This window comes from Passer montanus, unplaced genomic scaffold, assembly GCF_014805655.1.
Source record: "Passer montanus isolate IOZ18808 unplaced genomic scaffold, ASM1480565v1 scaffold81, whole genome shotgun sequence".
Lineage (NCBI taxonomy): Eukaryota > Metazoa > Chordata > Aves > Passeriformes > Passeridae > Passer > Passer montanus.
In genome coordinates this window covers 801,166-819,847 of record NW_024373368.1, presented here as the reverse complement: position 1 = coordinate 819,847, position 18,682 = coordinate 801,166, and the positions used below count along the sequence as shown (strand labels likewise).

Here is an 18,682-nt window from a genome sequence, read left to right as displayed (position 1 = left end):
GGCCACAAGCCAGGGAGTGCTCACCAGGGATGTACATTCAGGCTTTTTTAGGCCAGCTCTGTAAGTCTGAACCCAGAGTTGAAACATGTTTGTTCTCTATTAGTCAGTGTTATATCAGAGCAGCCAGCCACGCAAATCAGGGGTTTGGATCCCCAAAGTTCAGCTGGAGACACACAGCAATATTCTCCCCACACTCATTATCCAGATTATGATTTGAGCAGCATGAAAAATGTATGAGTATAGAGGGGGAAAATTCTTCAGAAGCTCCAACGTGATTCATGCTCTCAGTAAACTACAAAGGTATCGTTTACAAGCAAAGAAAGCACAGAGGCAAATGGAATAAGTGAGTGCTTGGCTGGCTGATTAATTCCTAGCACAAATCAATGGGAATCAGCTTTCAGCACACCGAAGGAAAGCAGCTTTCAACTTTCCAAACTTCTTCAAACTGGAGTTAATTAACAGCTGATAGCACTTAAAACCCATGCGGAGCTGATGAGGGCGGTCACGTTCTGCTTTGCAGTAATACATGAAGACAGTTATTAAGACATCAAGAATTAAAAAGGAAAGGATCCCATTGTTCACCCAGAGCACTCTCCCCAGCCTCCCTGCGGCAGGAACAGCAACGATTCTGCCTCTTAATTACCTGCTTAATAAGGGTGTTTGAGCAGCCTAATCCACGGAGCTCTGGCCAAGTACCTTGAAATGCAGAAGCCTTTGAAAAGCATCCAGCTCTTCCTGGTTCTGCCAGGATGCACCCAGAGCAACTGTGCTGGGCATGCTGTGGAGTTCACAGAATCATGGAATGGCTTGGGTTGGGAATGACCTTAAATCCCATCCCATTCCACACCCTGCCATGGCAGGGACACCTTCCACTGTCCCAGGCTGCTCGCAGCAGCTCCAGCTCCTGCCTGTGCTGGGCCCAGGGCTGATTTTCAGCTGTAATGGAGCTGAGTGAGCTCAGAGCCTGTGCCAGGGTGGCTGCTGGTGCTGTGGGAAGCAAGGGAAGCACATTCCTGCCCCGAGGACCTGGCTGCTGCCCCGGGATGCACACAGCCAGCAATCCCTTTAATCCCCAGGGCTCTGAAGGAAACAACTACAGCTGACAGCGCTTTGTTTCTCCACTCACACTCCATACTTCCCAATTTAATTACTGAACAAAACAATTCTCTTCACTCCAGGCCCACAAATTATAAATTTAATTGAGGCTCGTGCAAATTAACAGAGAACAAAGTGTAGGCCAAGCTGCTGAGTGACAGAGACACTGTTTAAAATCTGGGCCAGCCATGACCCCAGACAAATATAAAAAGCCTCAATGCCACATTGATTGCCATCTCTGCAATGAAAACACTCCTGAGCTGAGCAGCAGCACCCCTCAAATTACAGCCACATGGCTTCACACGTCTGCTCCTGCTGCAGTGGGTTCAGCCAGGATTCAACTCCTTGGCTGCTTTTCATCACCACTTTCAAGTTGATTTAACAAAGGCCATCAGTCCTTTGTGCTGCCTCAGTGTGCAGGTAGGACTGAGGATGGTTGGTGGTACAGCACAGCCCCACATCTCCCAGCAGCTCTCCAGACCCCCCACACCCGTGGCAGAGGGTGCTGCACTGCCTGGAAATAGGCAGGGATTCCCTGGAAGTGGAAGCAACTCCTCCTGGGAAAGCTGAACTCAAACACAGGACCAGCCTTTCACCCCAGCTCTCCACATGAGCCCTGTGAGGATGGAGAGAGGAACAGCCACTGCTGAGCCACCCCCTCTGCTCCAGGGTCACAACCATGGAATTATCCGGGGTGGAAAAGTCCTCCAGGACCACCAGGTCCAACCTGGGACTGATCAGCTGGAGCAAAGGAGGCTCAGGGGGCCCCTGTGGCTCTGCACAGCTCCTGACAGGAGGGGACAGCCGGGGGGTCGGGCTGTGCTCCAGGGAACAGGGACAGGAGGAGAGGGAACGGCCTCAGGCTGGGCCAGGGGAGGATCAGGGTGGGCCCCAGGGAAAAATTCTTCATGGAAGAGGTGGTCAGGCTTTGGAAGGGGCTGCCAGGGAGGTTTGGAGTCCCCATCCGTGGAGGGATTTAACACCTGGGGACACTGGCAGTGCTGGGAGTGGTTGGATCAGTCCTGCAGGTCCATCCCAACCCAAATGATTCTGTGATTCTCTAACAGCAAGTGTCCAATGCTGGTCTTTTTTCAGGTGTGGAAATCATACATTGTTGGGTTTATTCACAGCAGGCACCAGAACGGGTGATTCAGCTTCACCTCTTCATCTAAATTCCAGCTGGGATGGCAGCAGAATCCTGAATGGGCGTTGGACAGGTGGGGGCAATCGCTTCTTGCTGCATGCAATTAAAAACTCATTAAGGCACAGCTCATTTTCCTCATTATTTTAAGCAATTAAACAGTCTTTACTGTTTAACTTGACAAGAGTGAGCAGACTGGGACAGACACTCCCCCAGCCCTTCCTTGCACACATTTGCTTGGTCTCTTCAATTCTGCAGCCAGGCCTCAGGTACCAGAGCAGGAGCTGCAGTCCCAGAACAGCAGCCTGAGCTGGGCTGGACACTGAGATTATCCAACTGCATGAAAAAAATCAGCAGGAAAATCAGCAGGGAAAGAGCTTCCTAGTGGCTGAAAACCTTCACAAAGGCTTGGGAAGATTCTGTGCCATGACTTGGATCCCTGCTGTGCCCTAGTCCTGCCCTCAGACACCGTGCCATGGACAGCCCTGGGACAAAGAGCCAGCCTGGCAGCTTTGGGTTTCCTCCTTAAATTCTGAGGGACAGGGGGAAGCAGGAAGGCTCTGATCAGGCTGGAGCTCACACCACTGCTGTGAGCTGAGTGCCAAAGCTTCACCCTGCCCAGAGCAGCTGGGGCTGCCCCTGGATCCCTGGCAGTGCCCAAGGCCAGGCTGGACAGGGCCTGGAGCAGCCTGGGACAGTGGGAGGTGTCCCTGCCATGGCAGGGGTGGCACTGGGTGGGCTTTAATGTCCCTTTCAACCCACACCATTCCATGATTCTAGAATTCAGCAAGGACAGACTTCTAAGCCCAAATCCAGTCACTGACCCAGCACTGCCAAGGCCACCCTAACCCATGTCCCCAGGTGCCATGTCCAGTCATCTTTCACATCCCTCCAGGGATGGGGTCTCCACCACCTCCCTGGGCAGCTGTGCCAGGGCCTGGCCTCCCTTTCAGTTAAAGAATTTTCCCAAAATCCACCTGGAGGCTCCCCTGGCCCAGCCTGAGGCCGTTCCCTCTCCTCCTGTCCCTGTTCCCTGGAGCACAGCCCGACCCCCCGGCTGTCCCCTCCTGTCAGGAGCTGTGCAGAGCCACAAGGGCCCCCTGAGCCTCCTTTTCTCCAGGCTGAGCCCCTTCCCAGCTCCCTCAGCCTCTCCTGGGGCTCCAGCCCCTTCCCAGCTCCCTTCCCTTCCCTGGACACAAAAATGCTGTGCATCAAACAAACCTCTGGCTTTCATAGGACTCCAAGAGGGCACCGTGGGAAGAAAAGGAGTTCTGGCACATTCCAGACCTTAAATACAACCATCAGCTCTTTACAAGTGTGACAGTGACACACTGGCATTAGAACAGATTAAGGCAATAAATCAATTTGATGCATTTTTAATGACTGAGTCTCCCTTTACTATTGGCTTAAGTGGGAGAATGGGGTCCCACAGAGTCACAGCACTGTGAGCCACTCATGGAAATGAGAACAAGGATTAAGCCCTGCAAGAATCGAAATCTCTCTCCATCCACCCCGTGAGGCTCTCTGGAACAACACTGGATTAGCTGCCTTCATCTGAAACGGACGTCATTTATCCCAAGTCTTCAGCCAGAAAATCCCCAGGCTCAGCCCCACTGTCAGGCAGAGCTTTGCAGAATGTCCCCATCCCTCTTTGAGGGTTGGTTTGAGCACCACCTGGTCCTTGGCTTTTTACCCTGGCACACTGAGGGGCTGCAGAAAGGAATGCTGAGGCCTATCCACACCCCAAATATGCTTCATTCCCAAAGGAACACAAAAAATTATTTTCAATCAAAAATACCAGGTCTTTTGGGGCAAATTGCCAAGTCCCAAATGCTGTGTGATCAGCACAGTGTGACACTGGACCCCCAGTGCCAGCATCCCACTGCACCCAGCCCCTCCCTGTCCCAGCTCACAGGGGAGCTGTGTTCAGAGCTCACAGAACAGGGTTCAGAGATCCAGGAATATCCCTGTGATGAATATCCTTATCCCAGCTCCCACAAACAGGGTTCAGATCCAGGTAAATCCCTGTCCCAGCTGGAAGAGCACCAGGAGTACACCTGTGACCACTCATGTGTTTCCTTGGCAGAGCAAGGCAGGAATTTTCCAGGGCAGAGCTCTGGGAAAGCAGCATTGTGACACTGTGAGGCAGAGGGAAGAGCAGCCCGTGCCCTGCAGGGACAGATGTTTGCCCTGGACAGTTCCTGGGGGAATCCCTGCTGGAACATCAACTGGCACCTCCTCATCTCACTAATTAACATGAATGCCCCCGGCAGAGCAGCCTCAGCAGCACCAGCCCCACAGCCTCTGCTCCATCCCTGCCCTCCCCTCCCTGGCAGGATCCTGCACATCCAGGGAAGATGGAAAACCAAGGGATTATCCCCAAACCAAACTCCAAACTCAAGCTGGGATGAAGCTCCCAACTTCAGCAGCACACCCAGAGAGAAAAACTCTCCGTGCTGACAGAAGGTCAAACTTTCACAGCAAAATCCAGGCTTTTTCTTCATAGCAGCAGCAAAAAAAAGTTGGAAAAATTTTTTAAAAAAGGTTAAAAAAATGAAAGAAAGTTTGAAAAAATTATACAAGAGAAGGAAATGAGAAAAGAAAAAGGAGAGTCCAGGAGCAACAGAGTTGCACAAACACAGAGTTGCACAAACAGCTGTGCTGCTCTGCAGGAGCTGCTGGGTGAGAATGCTCAGAGCACATGGGAAGGTGCCTTCTGTACAAGTTTGTAACTTTTTTTACAGGCTCTATTTACTGACTTGATTAAGCCCACAATAAAGTCCCTCCTCCCTGCTGTATCTCACATCTGCTGGCAGCCCTCAAACCCAGCCAAACACAAACACATCACTGAACCTTTCACCTTTCCCCTGGCAAAACTCGAGATTAGGATGGGAAGAATCCTACCCCAAACTACCAGCTGAACCTGGAATATTTTGTTTCAACTGATAGCTGATATAAAGAAGGAATAGCTGTTTATCTTTGTTTTCACAGAAATACAAAAAAAGGCCAGACAGTGATGATTCTGTTGGAGAGAAATCAAGGCTGGCTGGTACAAGGTTTGGTTTGTGGCACAGGGAAACCTGCTCCACAGGTACATACAGGATACTAGAAAACACCACCTGAATGTAAATTATTGTTCACTAATATTAAAAACAAGAGAGGAGTTTCTTGTGCATCACGTCAGAAGAATTTTAATTACTCAGAAAGTTTCGACTAAAGGCAGGGGGGAAATGGGGACAAAAAAACTGAAACAGCTCCATGCAGCTCACCTTGACCTCGATGAAGTCTGGCTTCCCAAGGGATATCAGGTCAGCATAAGCTTTGAGTTCATCCACGTTCCAAGCTTTCACCAGGGTCAGCCTGTAAACAGTGCGCTGTTGCTGGAACAAAGGAAAAATCCTATTAACATCCCATGCTGACCCAGGAATGAAGGAAAAATCACACTGACATCCCATTCTCACCCAGGAACAAAGTAAAAATCCCACTGACATCTCATTTTGACCCAGGAAAGATGTTCCAGTCTTGCACACAGATTCAAACAGGAGAAAGAAATTAAATCATTATTTTATTCCAAGAACTGAGAGATTGAAGCAAACCTGTTCCTTTAGGAAATCTGCCCTGTTCACCTGGGCTGAGCCAGCTGGTGCCACACAAATCCTCCCTCTGCAGACCTCAGATCCCAGGCACTTTGTTTGTACAGGAGTTTAACTCACTGGCACAATAAGCAGGAAATATCTCTCTCTCCTGGATTTGCTTCCCCAGGCACAAAACCTCCCCATGAGTTACAGGTGTTTCAGTGCCTCCAGCTGGATCATCAGTACAAGGGGACTCTCACATTAACATGGAAGGATTTATTTTGGAAAAGCCCTCAAAACATCGAGTCCAACCTTGACCCAGCACTGCCAAGGCCACCACTGAGCCATGTCCCCAGGTGCCACATCCACAGGGCTGGTAAACCCCTCCACCACATCCTACACAGCCTGGTCCTGTGTTTGACAACCTCTCCATGAGAAATTTTCCCAAAATCCACCCTGAGGCTCCCCTGGCCCAGCCTGAGGCTGTTCCCTCTCCTCCTGTCCCTGTTCCCTGGCAGCACAGCCCGACCCCCCGGCTGTCCCCTCCAGGGGGGATGTAGAGAAGATTCCCAGATCCAGCTCCCTCCTGGAAAGGGGGCAGAGAGCTTCTGGAGTTATTCTGATTTGCCCTCCAAGGGCTGCTCTCCAAAGGAATCACTGGTGACAAAAGGCCTCTCAACACAAGCACTTGACCATGGAACAAATCCGCTGCTCACTCCTCACATCCGCTGGCTTCCATCCTTCCCCTCCCCTTCATCTTCTACTGATGTTTTATTTCACTTATTTTTGGAATTTGTTTTTATTTATAGAACAATTTTTTCTGGCAAATCTGCAGTTTAGATGAACTCCTTTGCTGTCTCTGCACACTGTGGACTGGAAAATGTAAATGTGGAGCTGCAGGAAAGATGGAGAGAGACTTTGGACAGGGGATGGAGGGACAGGACCAGGAGGAAGAAATTCCTCCCTGTGAGGGTGGGGAGGCCCTGGCACATTCCAGAGAAGGAACATTTTAGTCCTTCAGATCCTGACTGCCACATCAGTGAATTCTGCCCTGCCTATAAAAATCAATGTATCACTCACCTACCACCCATTTCTGTGTGTTCCATGGAGGGAAATGTAATTTCTACACCAATTTGCTATGCAAACCTTCCAGGTTATTTACTAAGAAATAACTAGAAGAGAAACAAATGAACACCAGGAACATCTTCCAAATATGTCAAGAACTAAACCAGCCGTCCTCTACCCGTGGCATTTAAGCAGATATTTAAAGGACAAGAAATTCCTCTGATTTCAATGGATTGGCAAAAGAAAGGTCAAGAGACAAGCAGAAAATCAACCGTTAATTACTGAAGAGAGGAGAACAGTAGAGGAGCTAATACAGAAAAATAAACATGGTGTTTGCACATAACAGGGGAAGAAGAAAGTAGAGGGAAAAGATCTAAGGAGGAAAATCTGCAGTGCCCACACCCCATCAGTCCTGTGGAATTACTGGAGACCAATTAATGAATTAATGGCTCCCCAAAGGGCAGCTCCCAGTGGAGAACAAGTGCAGCAGCTTCAAGGCACCAGTAAATACCAGTTTGTATTTAACATAACTGGTCCTGTTTCACAGCAGCCCCAGTGAGAGCAGCACATCCTCCCAGGCAGGCAAGTGGGGCTTTTTCCCATTCAAATCTCCTTTTACCACTCTGCAATTCACATCCCAGCTCATTTAGAAGTTTAAGGTCAAAGACTTCATAAAACTAACATGCTATGAGTGAATTTAAAGGGCTTCTCCCCCTGGGGCAGCACTGACAAGGAATAACTGCAGCCTCTGTGTGTGCCCCTCTGCAACACCTGAACTACCCCAGAACCTGCAGGAACTCACCATGGCTGGGCAGGGAAAGCACTGAAAGAAACTGAAACTCTGCCAAAGGCAGACAGCAAACAGGTAGAAAAATCAGAAATTAATCTGGAGAAGCCTCTTTCCAGAGGGCAACATCCCTGCAGTGTTGTTGAGCAGAGAAACGCTGGTAGAAGGCAGAGATCAAAATGAGTAATATCCCAAAACGTTATCTGGGAGCAATCCTTGCAGACTGCCAGCAGTACAAACAGCCAGGCTGTTTTATTCATGGATTATTTGTATTTGTTGTACAATAGGGCCCCAGGAGATCTTCTCATAAGCACAGCAAAACAAGAAATAAAGAGCTTAAGCCGTGAGAATTTAAGGATCTAAAGCATCAGGATATAAAAGCAGCCCGGGATGCTCCACACTCCATGCTTCCAGGAAAAGCAGCTGTTACTCCACTCCAGTCATGAGGAGAACACAGAGGAAGAGGAGGCAGTGTGAGAACAACCCTGCAGATGGGTGCCAGTGAAGGCTGTGGGTCTGCTGTGTCTCTGTGCACAGAGCAGCCTGGCATGGAAGGCAGCTCCCAGGGTCCCAAAAATGCAAGTCAGGAACAGCCTCCTGCTCCTGAAACTCCTGAGGACAAAGGAGGGCAGAACTAGCCAGGAGAACCCCAGCCTTTTCCCTTTGGGGGAAATTCCTGCTAAAATCCTTCCAGGCTACCCCAGGAAGCACAGCAGCCCTTCAGTGTCAGGACAGGGCACCAAGGAAACACAGCCTGAGCAGGCTGAGGGGAGGATCCTCAGGATAAAGAATCCTTCCACTGGGTGGGTCTCAGCACACACTGACTGACACATTTTGGCCCCAAACCAGTAATCATGGAATCACAGACTGGTTTGGGTTGAGGCCTTAAAGGGCTTCAATTCCAGCTGCTGTGGGCAGGACACCTCCACTAGAGCTCAAGGGTGGAGCCAGTATCCAAACACCCTCAGAAAATGAGGGCATTTTGTCAGAGATGTGGCTTCACTCTGCACTGGAGGCTCTTCTTGTCCCCCTTGTCCCTGGGAGCTGGCACAGCTGCCAGGGCCCCCTGACTGGCTCGTGCTTCCCTGCCTGTCCCCTTCAGAGGCTGGCACTGCAGGGTTATGGGGCAGCTTTTTGTGGGGACAGGAAAAGCAGACTGGAAGCTGGGCCAGGGCAGGCTCAGGCTGGATTTCAGGAAAGGTTCTTCCCCCAGAGGGTGCTGGCACTGCCCAGGCTCCCCAGGGAATGGGCACGGCCCCGAGGCTGCCAGAGCTCCAGGAGCTCCAGGGATGGCCAGGCTGGGATTGTTGGGGTGTCTGTGCAGGGCCAGGAGTGGCACTGGGTGATCCCTGTGGGTCCTTCCAGCTCAGCACATTCTGTGATTCCATGAAAAAGACCAAACTTTCTGTCTCAGGGTGTCTCATGCCCCAGTCCCACACCAGCAGTGCCCATGGTCAGAGCTCAGAGTCAGGACTGGGATCACCTCAACACAGACACAGCTCCTTCCCATGAGCCCAAGGCTCAGCTGAACCCCCAGATGAGTCCCCAGGCTGCTGCACCCCTGCCCCCCCTCCACAGCTCCTCCTGGAACACACCAGGCTCCCTGGTCCAGCCTGGAGAGCAAGGGGCCAGTTGCCATGGGCCAGCCCAGAGCACAGGGGCAGCACTGACTCCAGAGCCTGGTCCCAAGGCAGGGACACTATCCCTGGCAGCCATCCTCACATCCTCAAGCCTGTCTCATGTACCAGTGGATCCCTTTGCTGCTGGCCCAGCCTCAAAGGCACAGCTCTGGCCCAGCCCCAGCCAAGGACACTCACCAGAGGACTCAGTGTCACTCTGGCAAAGTGCTCCCTTCCCACTCCAATAACCACGAGGGATTGAGGCTGCTTCTTTTTTATCATTTCTTTTTAATTCCCTCCTCCTCAACATTCATTTTTTCCTAGATCAAATGTAATTATTCTTCATGAAACAGCCCAGGTGTAATCCCAGGAGGAAGAGGGAACACGTCACCTGCAGAGAGCAGGATGCTGGAGGGACACAGGCTTGGCTGGGGCAGGGGAGCAGCCCCCTTCTCCAAGGGGAGCAGGGAAGCATCTCAAGGCCCTTACCTTGGGTCCTGTCACTTGAACTCTTTTGTTCAGGCAGAATACCAATGTCCCCCTGTTTGGAAATAAATAGAACTACACCCAGATTTTTGTTTCAGCTGCTGGCTTAGGCTCAGGTATCCTGAACGCTCACATGGATTTCTTAGGTACTGATGAAATTATTTTATTGTCATTTCATCCACAGTCTCCACCACAGAAATCCCGATTTTTGCAGCTAATGAATCTCAACATTCTCAACAGAAACACAGCACAGCAGGATGAAAAAAGCACTCTCGGGGGGAGGAAATGATGGTGCAAGCTCTAAACAGAACCTGCCCTTTGTTTCACACAACTTCACAGCCCTTTCAGCACCGGATGAGGAGCAGGAGCCACTTCAAAGGCAGCTCCTTCCATCAGGATTTTTTTCCTCTCTTCAAGGAAAGGCTCCACTTGCAAAAAGCCCCTTCATGACACATTCTCCGAGGTTCTGAGCTGGCAGGAGCCGCTGTGAGGGCGGCAGGGGCAGCCCCAGCCCTGCACTGCCCCCAGCCCCGGGCTCAGCCCGAGCCTGCCCGGCTCCGCGACGGCCCCAGCGCTGAACGCACATATCAAAGCCATCTTCACGCTTGGAAATTATTTGGCACAGCGATGTGGATCGGGGAAAAAAAGCCCCTGCAGCCAAAATCTCTTCTCCACAGCCGATAAGGAACTGCTTTATGCAGAAAGCTCACCAGGGAGAAAAGATCCAAAACACAGCCCGAGGAAATCTCAGATCCCAACGCCCCCCAGACTGCAGAGCTTTCAAAGCTTCCAGTTCACCAGAGACACAGCCCCCCTGAAAGGACTGGAGGTCACTCCTGCCTCTCACAAACCCAGCTCTGCTGAGCACCCAGGAGCTCTGCAGGTCACAGGATTCTGGAATGATTTGGGCTGGGGGCATGTTAAAGTGCATCTCATCCCACCCCTGCCATGGCAGGGACACCTCCCACTGTCCCACGCTGCTCCCAGCCCTGTCCAGCCTGGCCTTGGGCACTGCCAGGGATCCAGGGGCAGCCACAGCTGCTCTGGGCCCCCTGTGCCAGGGCCTGCCCACCCTGCCAGGGAACAATTCCTAATTCCCAATCTCCCATCCAGCCCTGCCCTCTGGCAGTGGGAGCCATTCCCTGTGTCCTGTCCCTCCACCCTTGTCCCCAGTCCCTCTGCAGCTCTCCTGGAGCCCCTTTAGGCTCTGGAAGGGGCTCTGAGCTCTCCCTGGAGCTTCTCCTCTCCAGGTGAGCACCCCCAGCTCTGCCAGCCTGGCTCCAGAGGTGTCCCAGACCTGGGAGCAGCTCCATGGCCTCCTCTGGACTCTGCAGGACCCATCACGCTCCAGAGCACCACCAGGGAAGGCTCAGTGTCCTTTGAAAGATACGGATGAATCCATTTTTGTGGCAACCAGGAGCCTCCCTCTGCACAGGGGCTCCTCTCTGCCCTGGCCCATCCAGCACCAGATGGATGTGACTGATGGGGAGTGAGTGTCACCCCCTGTGACAGTCACTGCAGGGCCAGGGAGGGCTCAGCTGAGCACACTGCACAGCTCAGGAGGGATTTTCCCCTCACAGCTGAACTCAGCACAGAGCACAGAAGTTTTCAGCTTTCTTTCTTAAGGCAAATGAACATTAAAGCAAACCCCGAGGAGGCTCTGCTGCGTAGGAACCCACAAACCCACGGAGCATTGTTCCAGCAGCTGCCAGTAATACCCAGGTGAGAGCAAGTGCAGCCTTTGTCTCCGGTGCTAAAAAGGTGCTCATTAGCATAGGCTAATTAACACATTAACTCTGCTGTGAAACACCAGCAAAGCTCAAAGCAGGAGTTTCGGTGCTCAAGAAGACCCAGGCTCAGCTCCAGAGTCCTGGGCTTCACCCAGGACCTTCCTGCTGTCCCCACATCGTCCCCAGGATGGGGACAAAGCCACCCTCACCCTCTTGCTGGACCCTGCACAACATCTCACTTCATACCAAGGACCTTCTTTGCCTCCTGTCTGGGTGTGGGGAAAGGCAAAACCAAATTACTGATACTCTACTTGGGGATGTGGATTTTCCATGATTCTGGAGTTTCTGAAGGTTCAAAAGCTGGAGATGGATCATTGGGCCCTGTGTTTTCCTGCCTACAGTGACCCAAAAGTTACTGTGAACTCTGAGCTTAACTAGAATTGAGACATTTCTAATTCAGCCTGGAGTTTTCAGTCACACTGCACTTCCAAAAGGGACGTTTTCTTTGGACTTGGATAAACCAAGTTTATTACTGTGTAAAACCAGCAGAAAATAATTTGTTTTTACATGGGTATAACAAAAATGTCAAATTTGGGTATTTAAAGCAGGGCTCCTAAATGACCCAAGATTTGTGTTTCCTGGTATGTCTAAGCACAAAAATATCTCTTTAGGTGCTCAACTTTTCTCATCTGAGATTTAAAACCTTTCCTCAAAGCAGATGGAGAAGTGGAAAGGGATGGTCTTTAAAGTCCTTCCAAGCCAACCCATTCCATGATTCCGTCATCTGAGTGCTAATGCCAAAGAAACTGGGATGTTTCTACAAAATAACCCCAAACTCACAAAAAACAAGCATCAACCCCAAACCAAAACACACACCTACCACTACCTTTCCATGCAAAAGCCATTCCTGCTCCTTGTGAGGGAATCAGGCAAAAAACTAATTAGAGAATCAGGAAAAATACAATTACGAGGTGATGTCCACATGATGAGGACTGGTTCTGCATCTTCTCTTGAACCTGGAGCCCGAGGCAGTCTCTTTAAAGTAGTTTTTAATTCTTTCAGCTTTAATATAAATGTGTAAGAACCAAAATTGTCTCTCTGAAGTATAATTATTGTGAAGAGCCAAGCCTGATCTCTGTATGAAATTCCTTGTTCTTCCAAGGCCTTGAAGATAAGATGAAAACTGTCCTGAATAATAATTAGGAAAACAGCAAAGTTGGACTTTTGGTTTGCATCAGGTTTTTTATCACCCAACACAACTGCCCTGGTGTGCCCCCCAGCTCTGAAATCCTGCCTTGAAAGAATAAGAAAGTCCTGCAGTGAGATGAACGCATCAGCATTAATTCCCAAACTGGAATTTTATACCAGAAAAGCCCCTCAGCCACTGCATAGCCCTGCTGATGTGTGAAGCACAGGAATGAGGGATCAGGACTGGAAACTGAGGAGAAAAACCACCAAATTTCACGCCCTCCACACTCACTCTTCCTGCACTTGCTTGTAATCTACTTTATTGCTTCACACTTCAGCAGAAGTTAATCAGATTATTGAAAAATCTCTATAAATAAAACAAAGTACAGCATCAGCTTTGTTTTGAGAGATGAAAATGTTGTTCTTAAGTAAATCCAAACCATGACTGTTCTTCATCTATTTTCCATGGAATTGGTTTTAACACACTTGCCCTTGGAAATCAGCACCAACAACATTCCAGTGATTCTTTCTTTCTTTTCCATATTTCCAGTGCAGTTTCAAGGAATCATGTAAAATTTATACCCAGGGAAAAAGAAGCCCAATGCAAAGAGACTTAAAATAGAACAGCAAAAAACAGATCCTATCAAATCAGCAGCAAAATCCACTTCAAGCTTGCTGTTTAACAGGCTGAGATGGTTCTTCTCTCAGGAAAGGGTGGATGCTTGACTCCAGAGTGGCAGGAAAAGCCTCAGCAGGAGCCTGGGGTGCCACAGGCACAACACTGCCAGGCTCCAGCCAGGGCAGGGAGTGGAACAAAAACCCCTTCCAGCAGCAGAACAGCTCCAGTCCCTGTGACTTTCACAAGACCCCAGGCAGCAGGCTGGCAGGGAATGCTGCTGTGCAAGCTCCCAGGACAGGCAGGAGCAGGACCTTGTCCATCCCTGGGCTGGAGTAGCAGCTGCTGCAGCAGCAGCAGGGACCTGCCAGGCACATCCCAGGGGACAGGGCCTTGTCCTGCCCAGCTGCTGCTCTGCTTCATGGCAGGAGCTCAGCCAGGCCTGACCTTGGCTCCAGCCCGTCCGTCCCTTCCCTCAGAGCTGCTGGAGAACGCCCGGCTCCTTCCCTCTGAGCACAGGGATGGCTCCTCCGCTGCTGCCCGGGACAGGCCCTGCTGCAAGGGCACAGGATGGGGGACACAGAGTGGGCTCAGGGGGGAAAAGCCCTCCCAGGTCGAGTTCAGCCCTTCCCCAGCACTGCCAAGGCCACCACTGGCCGTGTCCCCAAGTGCCACATCCTCAGGGCTGCTCAAGACATGCTCGTGTCTGGTCAGGTGTGGGAAAGAAGAGGCTTCACTCTTCACAGAGCTGAAGGCAAAATCTAGGACTTGGCCTAGCCTCCTCTCCTTTCACATTCCCCAAAATGCCCCAGACACAGCTCCAGAGCCACCAGCTTCATGACCTGGTGTCTCAGGCCTGGCTCCTTGGCCAGGATGAGGGAGGCCTTGGAGAGGCACCATGGCAAACCTGTCACCTCATAGTGACAAACCTGCCACCTCAGGGCACAGTCAGACCCCAGCAGTGCAGGGAGGGTGGGAGAAACACAATATTAAGGAATAAACTACAGGGGAGTTCCAAAGAAGGGCTGGAGTGTATCCAGGGAAAGGAAGGGAGCTGGGAAGGGGCTGGAGCCCAGGTGCAGCTGAGGGAGCTGGGAAGGGGCTCAGCCTGGAGCAAAGGAGGCTCGGGGGGCCCTTGTGGCTCTGCACAGCTCCTGACAGGAGGGGACAGCCGGGGGGTCGGGCTGTGCTCCAGGGAACAGGGACAGGAGGAGAGGGAACGGCCTCAGGCTGGGCCAGGGCAGCTCAGGGTGGATTTTGGGGAAATTTCTTCACTGAAAGGGAGGTCAGGCCCTGGCACAGGTGCCAGGGAGGTGGTAGAGTCCCCATCCCTGGAGTGGTTCAAAGCATGAGTGGATGTGGTAACAGGGTCAGTGGTGGCCTGGGCAGTGCTGCAGGAATGGCTGGATCAGCACCCTGGGGGTTTTTTCAGCCTCAGTGATTGTGCGGCAGGAGGAAGTTTGCCTCTAACAACAACACATCAGCATCTTAACATACACTGGGGAATGTGGAGAAAGAGCCTGAGAGTGGCATTTGCATGGGCAAAAAGGAGTTGGGGGTGAAGAGCAGCTCAAAAAGAGCAGCTCAAAAAGAACAGCTCAAATCCAGCCCCACTCAGGCCAAGGCTGGGGCTGAGGCAGGAACTGAACATTCCCAGAGCCATTCCAGGCCCAGGGCTGGAGCCCAGGCTGCCCCACAGCACTGCCAGCTGCTCAGGAGTTTTCAGCCATCCCAGTTATTTATACACCCAGCCAAAGACTTGGATGCTTCCTCACAGATCATCTCTGTAGCTGGAAATCTCAGCCAGGAAAACAACTTCCCACTGAGATTTCCCAGGGGCCTGAAGGAATAGTCTTCAAAATTGCTGTGTTTTGCTCAGCAATAGGGCATACAGGAAATATTTTAAATAACCCTGTAATACTGAAGGGTTGAGGGAGTAACTGAAGGATCAGCCTGGAGGAGGGAAAGTTTTGGGGTGGCCATTTGTGGCTTCCCATCTTCTGAAGGATTGCACAGGAAGGATGTGAAGGACTTGGGACAAGGGCCTGGAGTGCCAGGACAGGGGAAATGGCTTCCCACTGCCAGAGGGCAGGGTGAGATGGGATATTGGCAAGGGATTGTTCCTGTGAGGGTGGCACAGACAGGAGCTCAGCCACAGCCTGGGAAGAGGTGACTGTATTTATGGGAATAGTGACACTTGTTATCCTGGGAAATAACAAACCAGCAATGCAACTTCCAGTGATGAAAGCAGAGATTAAACTGCCATAAAAACATAATTACCTCATTAAAAAACACTCTTGCAGGCTGTGAAGCAAATGATTTATATTTTTCTTCTGGGTTTTGTCCAAATCATCTAAAAATAGATCTGAAAGCACCACCAGGATTGCTGAAAATCCTGCCCAGTTGACTTCACAAGGAGCAGTGTAAACAAGGAGTCTGACATAAATTTCTCTTATTGATTAAGCAATCCTTGCAAACCCAGTGCTTTTGTAAAGCCTTAATTCAAGAGTTGGGCTCTAAAAGAACAATTATGGGCTTTAAACATCTTAAGTGCCCATTCTGGTAAATAGGTGAGCTTGAGCTAGGGCTGAGGGAACTCCTGCAGGTGCTGGAGCAGAGATAAAAATCCCAGCAAAGGATTGACTCAAGTCCTGGTGTCTGGGGATCCACAGTGCAAGGTGTGCTCCACCTGAGGAGCTGCTCGGGGGACACCTGAAATTCCAACACCTCACATTATAGTACTCCTTTAAAGACCCAGTGTCCATGAAATGCCTTCAGATCCTGCTGCTTCCACAGCAAGCTGGACTCAGAGAGCCCAGAGGGAGATCATTGTCCCCAGGATTGTTAAGCAAATTCCAACCCTGAGCTAGAAGGACATAAAAGCAATGATGCAAACACACTCACATTTGTACAGCTCTGTCAACAGCTGTTTTCTATTACACGTATTTATTATGGATCATCAACTCTCCAGTTCCAGGGCTCATCACCCCCAAACACTCCAGACCTGCTGGGTTTGGCACTAAGCAGTTACAGATCGTTTGCACTGCATCTCATTTGGTTCTTGCACCAAACAGATTTTGTCCCCCTTGTCCTGTCACTCTCTGCCTGTATCAAAGTCCCTCTCCCTCCTTTTAAAAGGCCTGTTTAGGCTCTGGAAGGGGCTCTACAGTCTCCCTGGAGCCTTACTTTCTCCAGGTGAACATCCCCAGCTCTCCCAGCCTGGCTCCTGGAGCATCTCCATGGCCTCTCCTGGACCCACAGTTCACACCTTCCCTGGAATTCTATGAATTACCACATTATAACCACAATTATACGATTTGCTGGGAATTCAGTGAAAGATGCCCCAGAAGGTTTGCAGCTTCAGAAGGGAATCAATCCTTGTGCTGCAGCTCCTGCATTTCTCCCATTGCCAAATCCAACAGCAGCTTCATCCAAGGAGAACACACAGGACTTGGCTCCCAAGTGCACAACCTGCAAGTCAACAGCCTCCAGAGGGGTCACTGGAGCAGCCATGGAAATCACAGATGGCCACGTGGTCTGCAAGGTCACAGCCAGCACTTAGAGCCACCAGCAGCCAGCTCCCACTCCCAGCTCCCCATGGCCTGGTGGGGTGGACGGGAACAGGGCCAAGGCACCCACATCCCCACTGGGACAAGGGAAGCATCACTCCTTGGCATGAGCCTGTTTATTGCCCAAAGCCACCTGACCAAGGAGGTTTGGGGTCTCTGTGACCCCAAGGAGCTGAACTGGGAGAAGATCAGTGAGCAAGCACTGGAGGCACAGCCCTTCCCTGAGCTCTGCTGCCACACTCCTGCTGCAGGATCCTGCCCTGAAGGTCCCAGTGAACAAACCAGGTCCGGTTCCCTTGGAGCCAAGCACGTGGGTCTCACCCTGGGGCAGGAGAAGGTCCCCAAGGCCACCCAAAGGACACGTGGCACTGAACAGCCCTGGGCACTCCGTCCGTGTGTCCATGTGTCCAAGTGTCCGTGTGTCCCTGTGTCTGTGTGTCCATGTTTCCATGTGTCCAAGTGTCTGTGTGTCCATGTTTCCGTGTGTCTCTGTGTGTCCACATGTCCCTGTGTGCAAGTGTCCAAGTATGTCAGTGTGTCCCTGTGTTGGTGTGTCCAACATGTCCATGTCTCTCTGTGTCTGCGTGTCGATGTGTCTGTGTCCCTGTGCCCTCATGTCCCTGTGTCTGTGTGTCCCTGTGTGTCCAACATGTTGATGTGTCTGTGTCTGTGTGTCCCTGTGTCCTCGTGTCCCTGTGTCAGTGCAAGCCTGGCTGCCAAGCACCCCTGCACACAGCCCATCACAGCCACCCTTCAGGAACGCATTTCTCCCCCTCCAAAGCAACATCCTCCTGATTCTGCCTTTCCCAAACCCAGGAGGGTGTTCCCACCACCACCACATTCCCAGAAAATCCCTTTCATTGCTTGCAGTGCTTCTGTCTCAGTTAGGCACTCCCCATTCCAGATGAGCAAACACATCACTCCTGCAGATGTTTTATCAACTTGTCTTTCCTGAAATGCCAAATGCAAGGATCCAGAGGAATGGATTCAATGAACCCATTAAATGCCTCTCACCTGTGAGAGCTGCTGGGGTTGGCTCAGTGAGGAGAGAAATGCAGATTTAATGCATTTAGCAACTGCAGTGTGATGCACTGCCCTGCACAGGCCCAACCTGAGCCATTCAGCCCCATCAGCTCAGCTTCACAATAAAGGGCTCAAATAAAACCTTGGCTGGAAGCAAAGTGCAGCCCCAAGTTTCCCTTGCTGCCACAAGCAGAATTTTAGGGTTGTTCTTTCTTTCTGGAGAGTTCCCATAAAAACACACACAGGCTCAGCCTCCTCAGGGGGCCTGTCCATGCAAACTGCTCTAGTTCACAACCAGAGAACAAAAATGTGACCAAATGTCCCCAAGGCCACAGAGGCTGCTGGGGGAGCTGGGAGCTCCCAGAGCCAAGTCCAGGGCAGGAAACAGCCCTTGGCTGGTGGTTGGGTAATAAATAACCTGGAAGGGGAACAGAGACTGGTTTGAACCAAGCTCCTTAAAAGCCAAGGCTGGCATCTCTCAGACAGCTTCTAGAAGAGCTCCAGGCAAAGGAGAGATGCTCTTTAACAGAGGCTGAGAACTGCAAATGCTCCTGACACTTCTGCAGCAGAAAAGCTGGGCAAGCTGGAGAACATCTGCTGCCTGAGGAGGGAAGGGATGAGTGCAGCTGGAAGGGCAGAAGGAGGAGGGCCCTGCTACTGCCACTTCCCAAGGCCATGGGAGGGGCAGAGGTGCTCTGTCCCAACCCCGAGGTGGCACTGGCACCCTCTGCCAGGCAGGAATGAGAGGAGGGGCTTCACCTGGGATGATGGCTGGGGAGAACACAGAT

General features: G+C 51.2%; 1 protein-coding gene across 8 annotated transcripts in view; it reads right to left on the bottom strand.

Annotated features, from left to right (window-relative positions):
• The window catches only part of LOC120513426 (S-adenosyl-L-methionine-dependent tRNA 4-demethylwyosine synthase TYW1-like), a 97,400-nt gene that overhangs the window by 21,731 nt on the left and 56,987 nt on the right, over nucleotides 1-18,682 (bottom strand). For all 8 annotated transcript variants that reach the window (XM_039732871.1, XM_039732863.1, XM_039732868.1 and 5 more), the window contains exon 15: nucleotides 5,506-5,616. In XM_039732871.1, coding sequence (XP_039588805.1) covers nucleotides 5,506-5,616 — 111 coding nt within the window. The remainder of the gene's footprint in view (nucleotides 1-5,505; nucleotides 5,617-18,682) is intronic.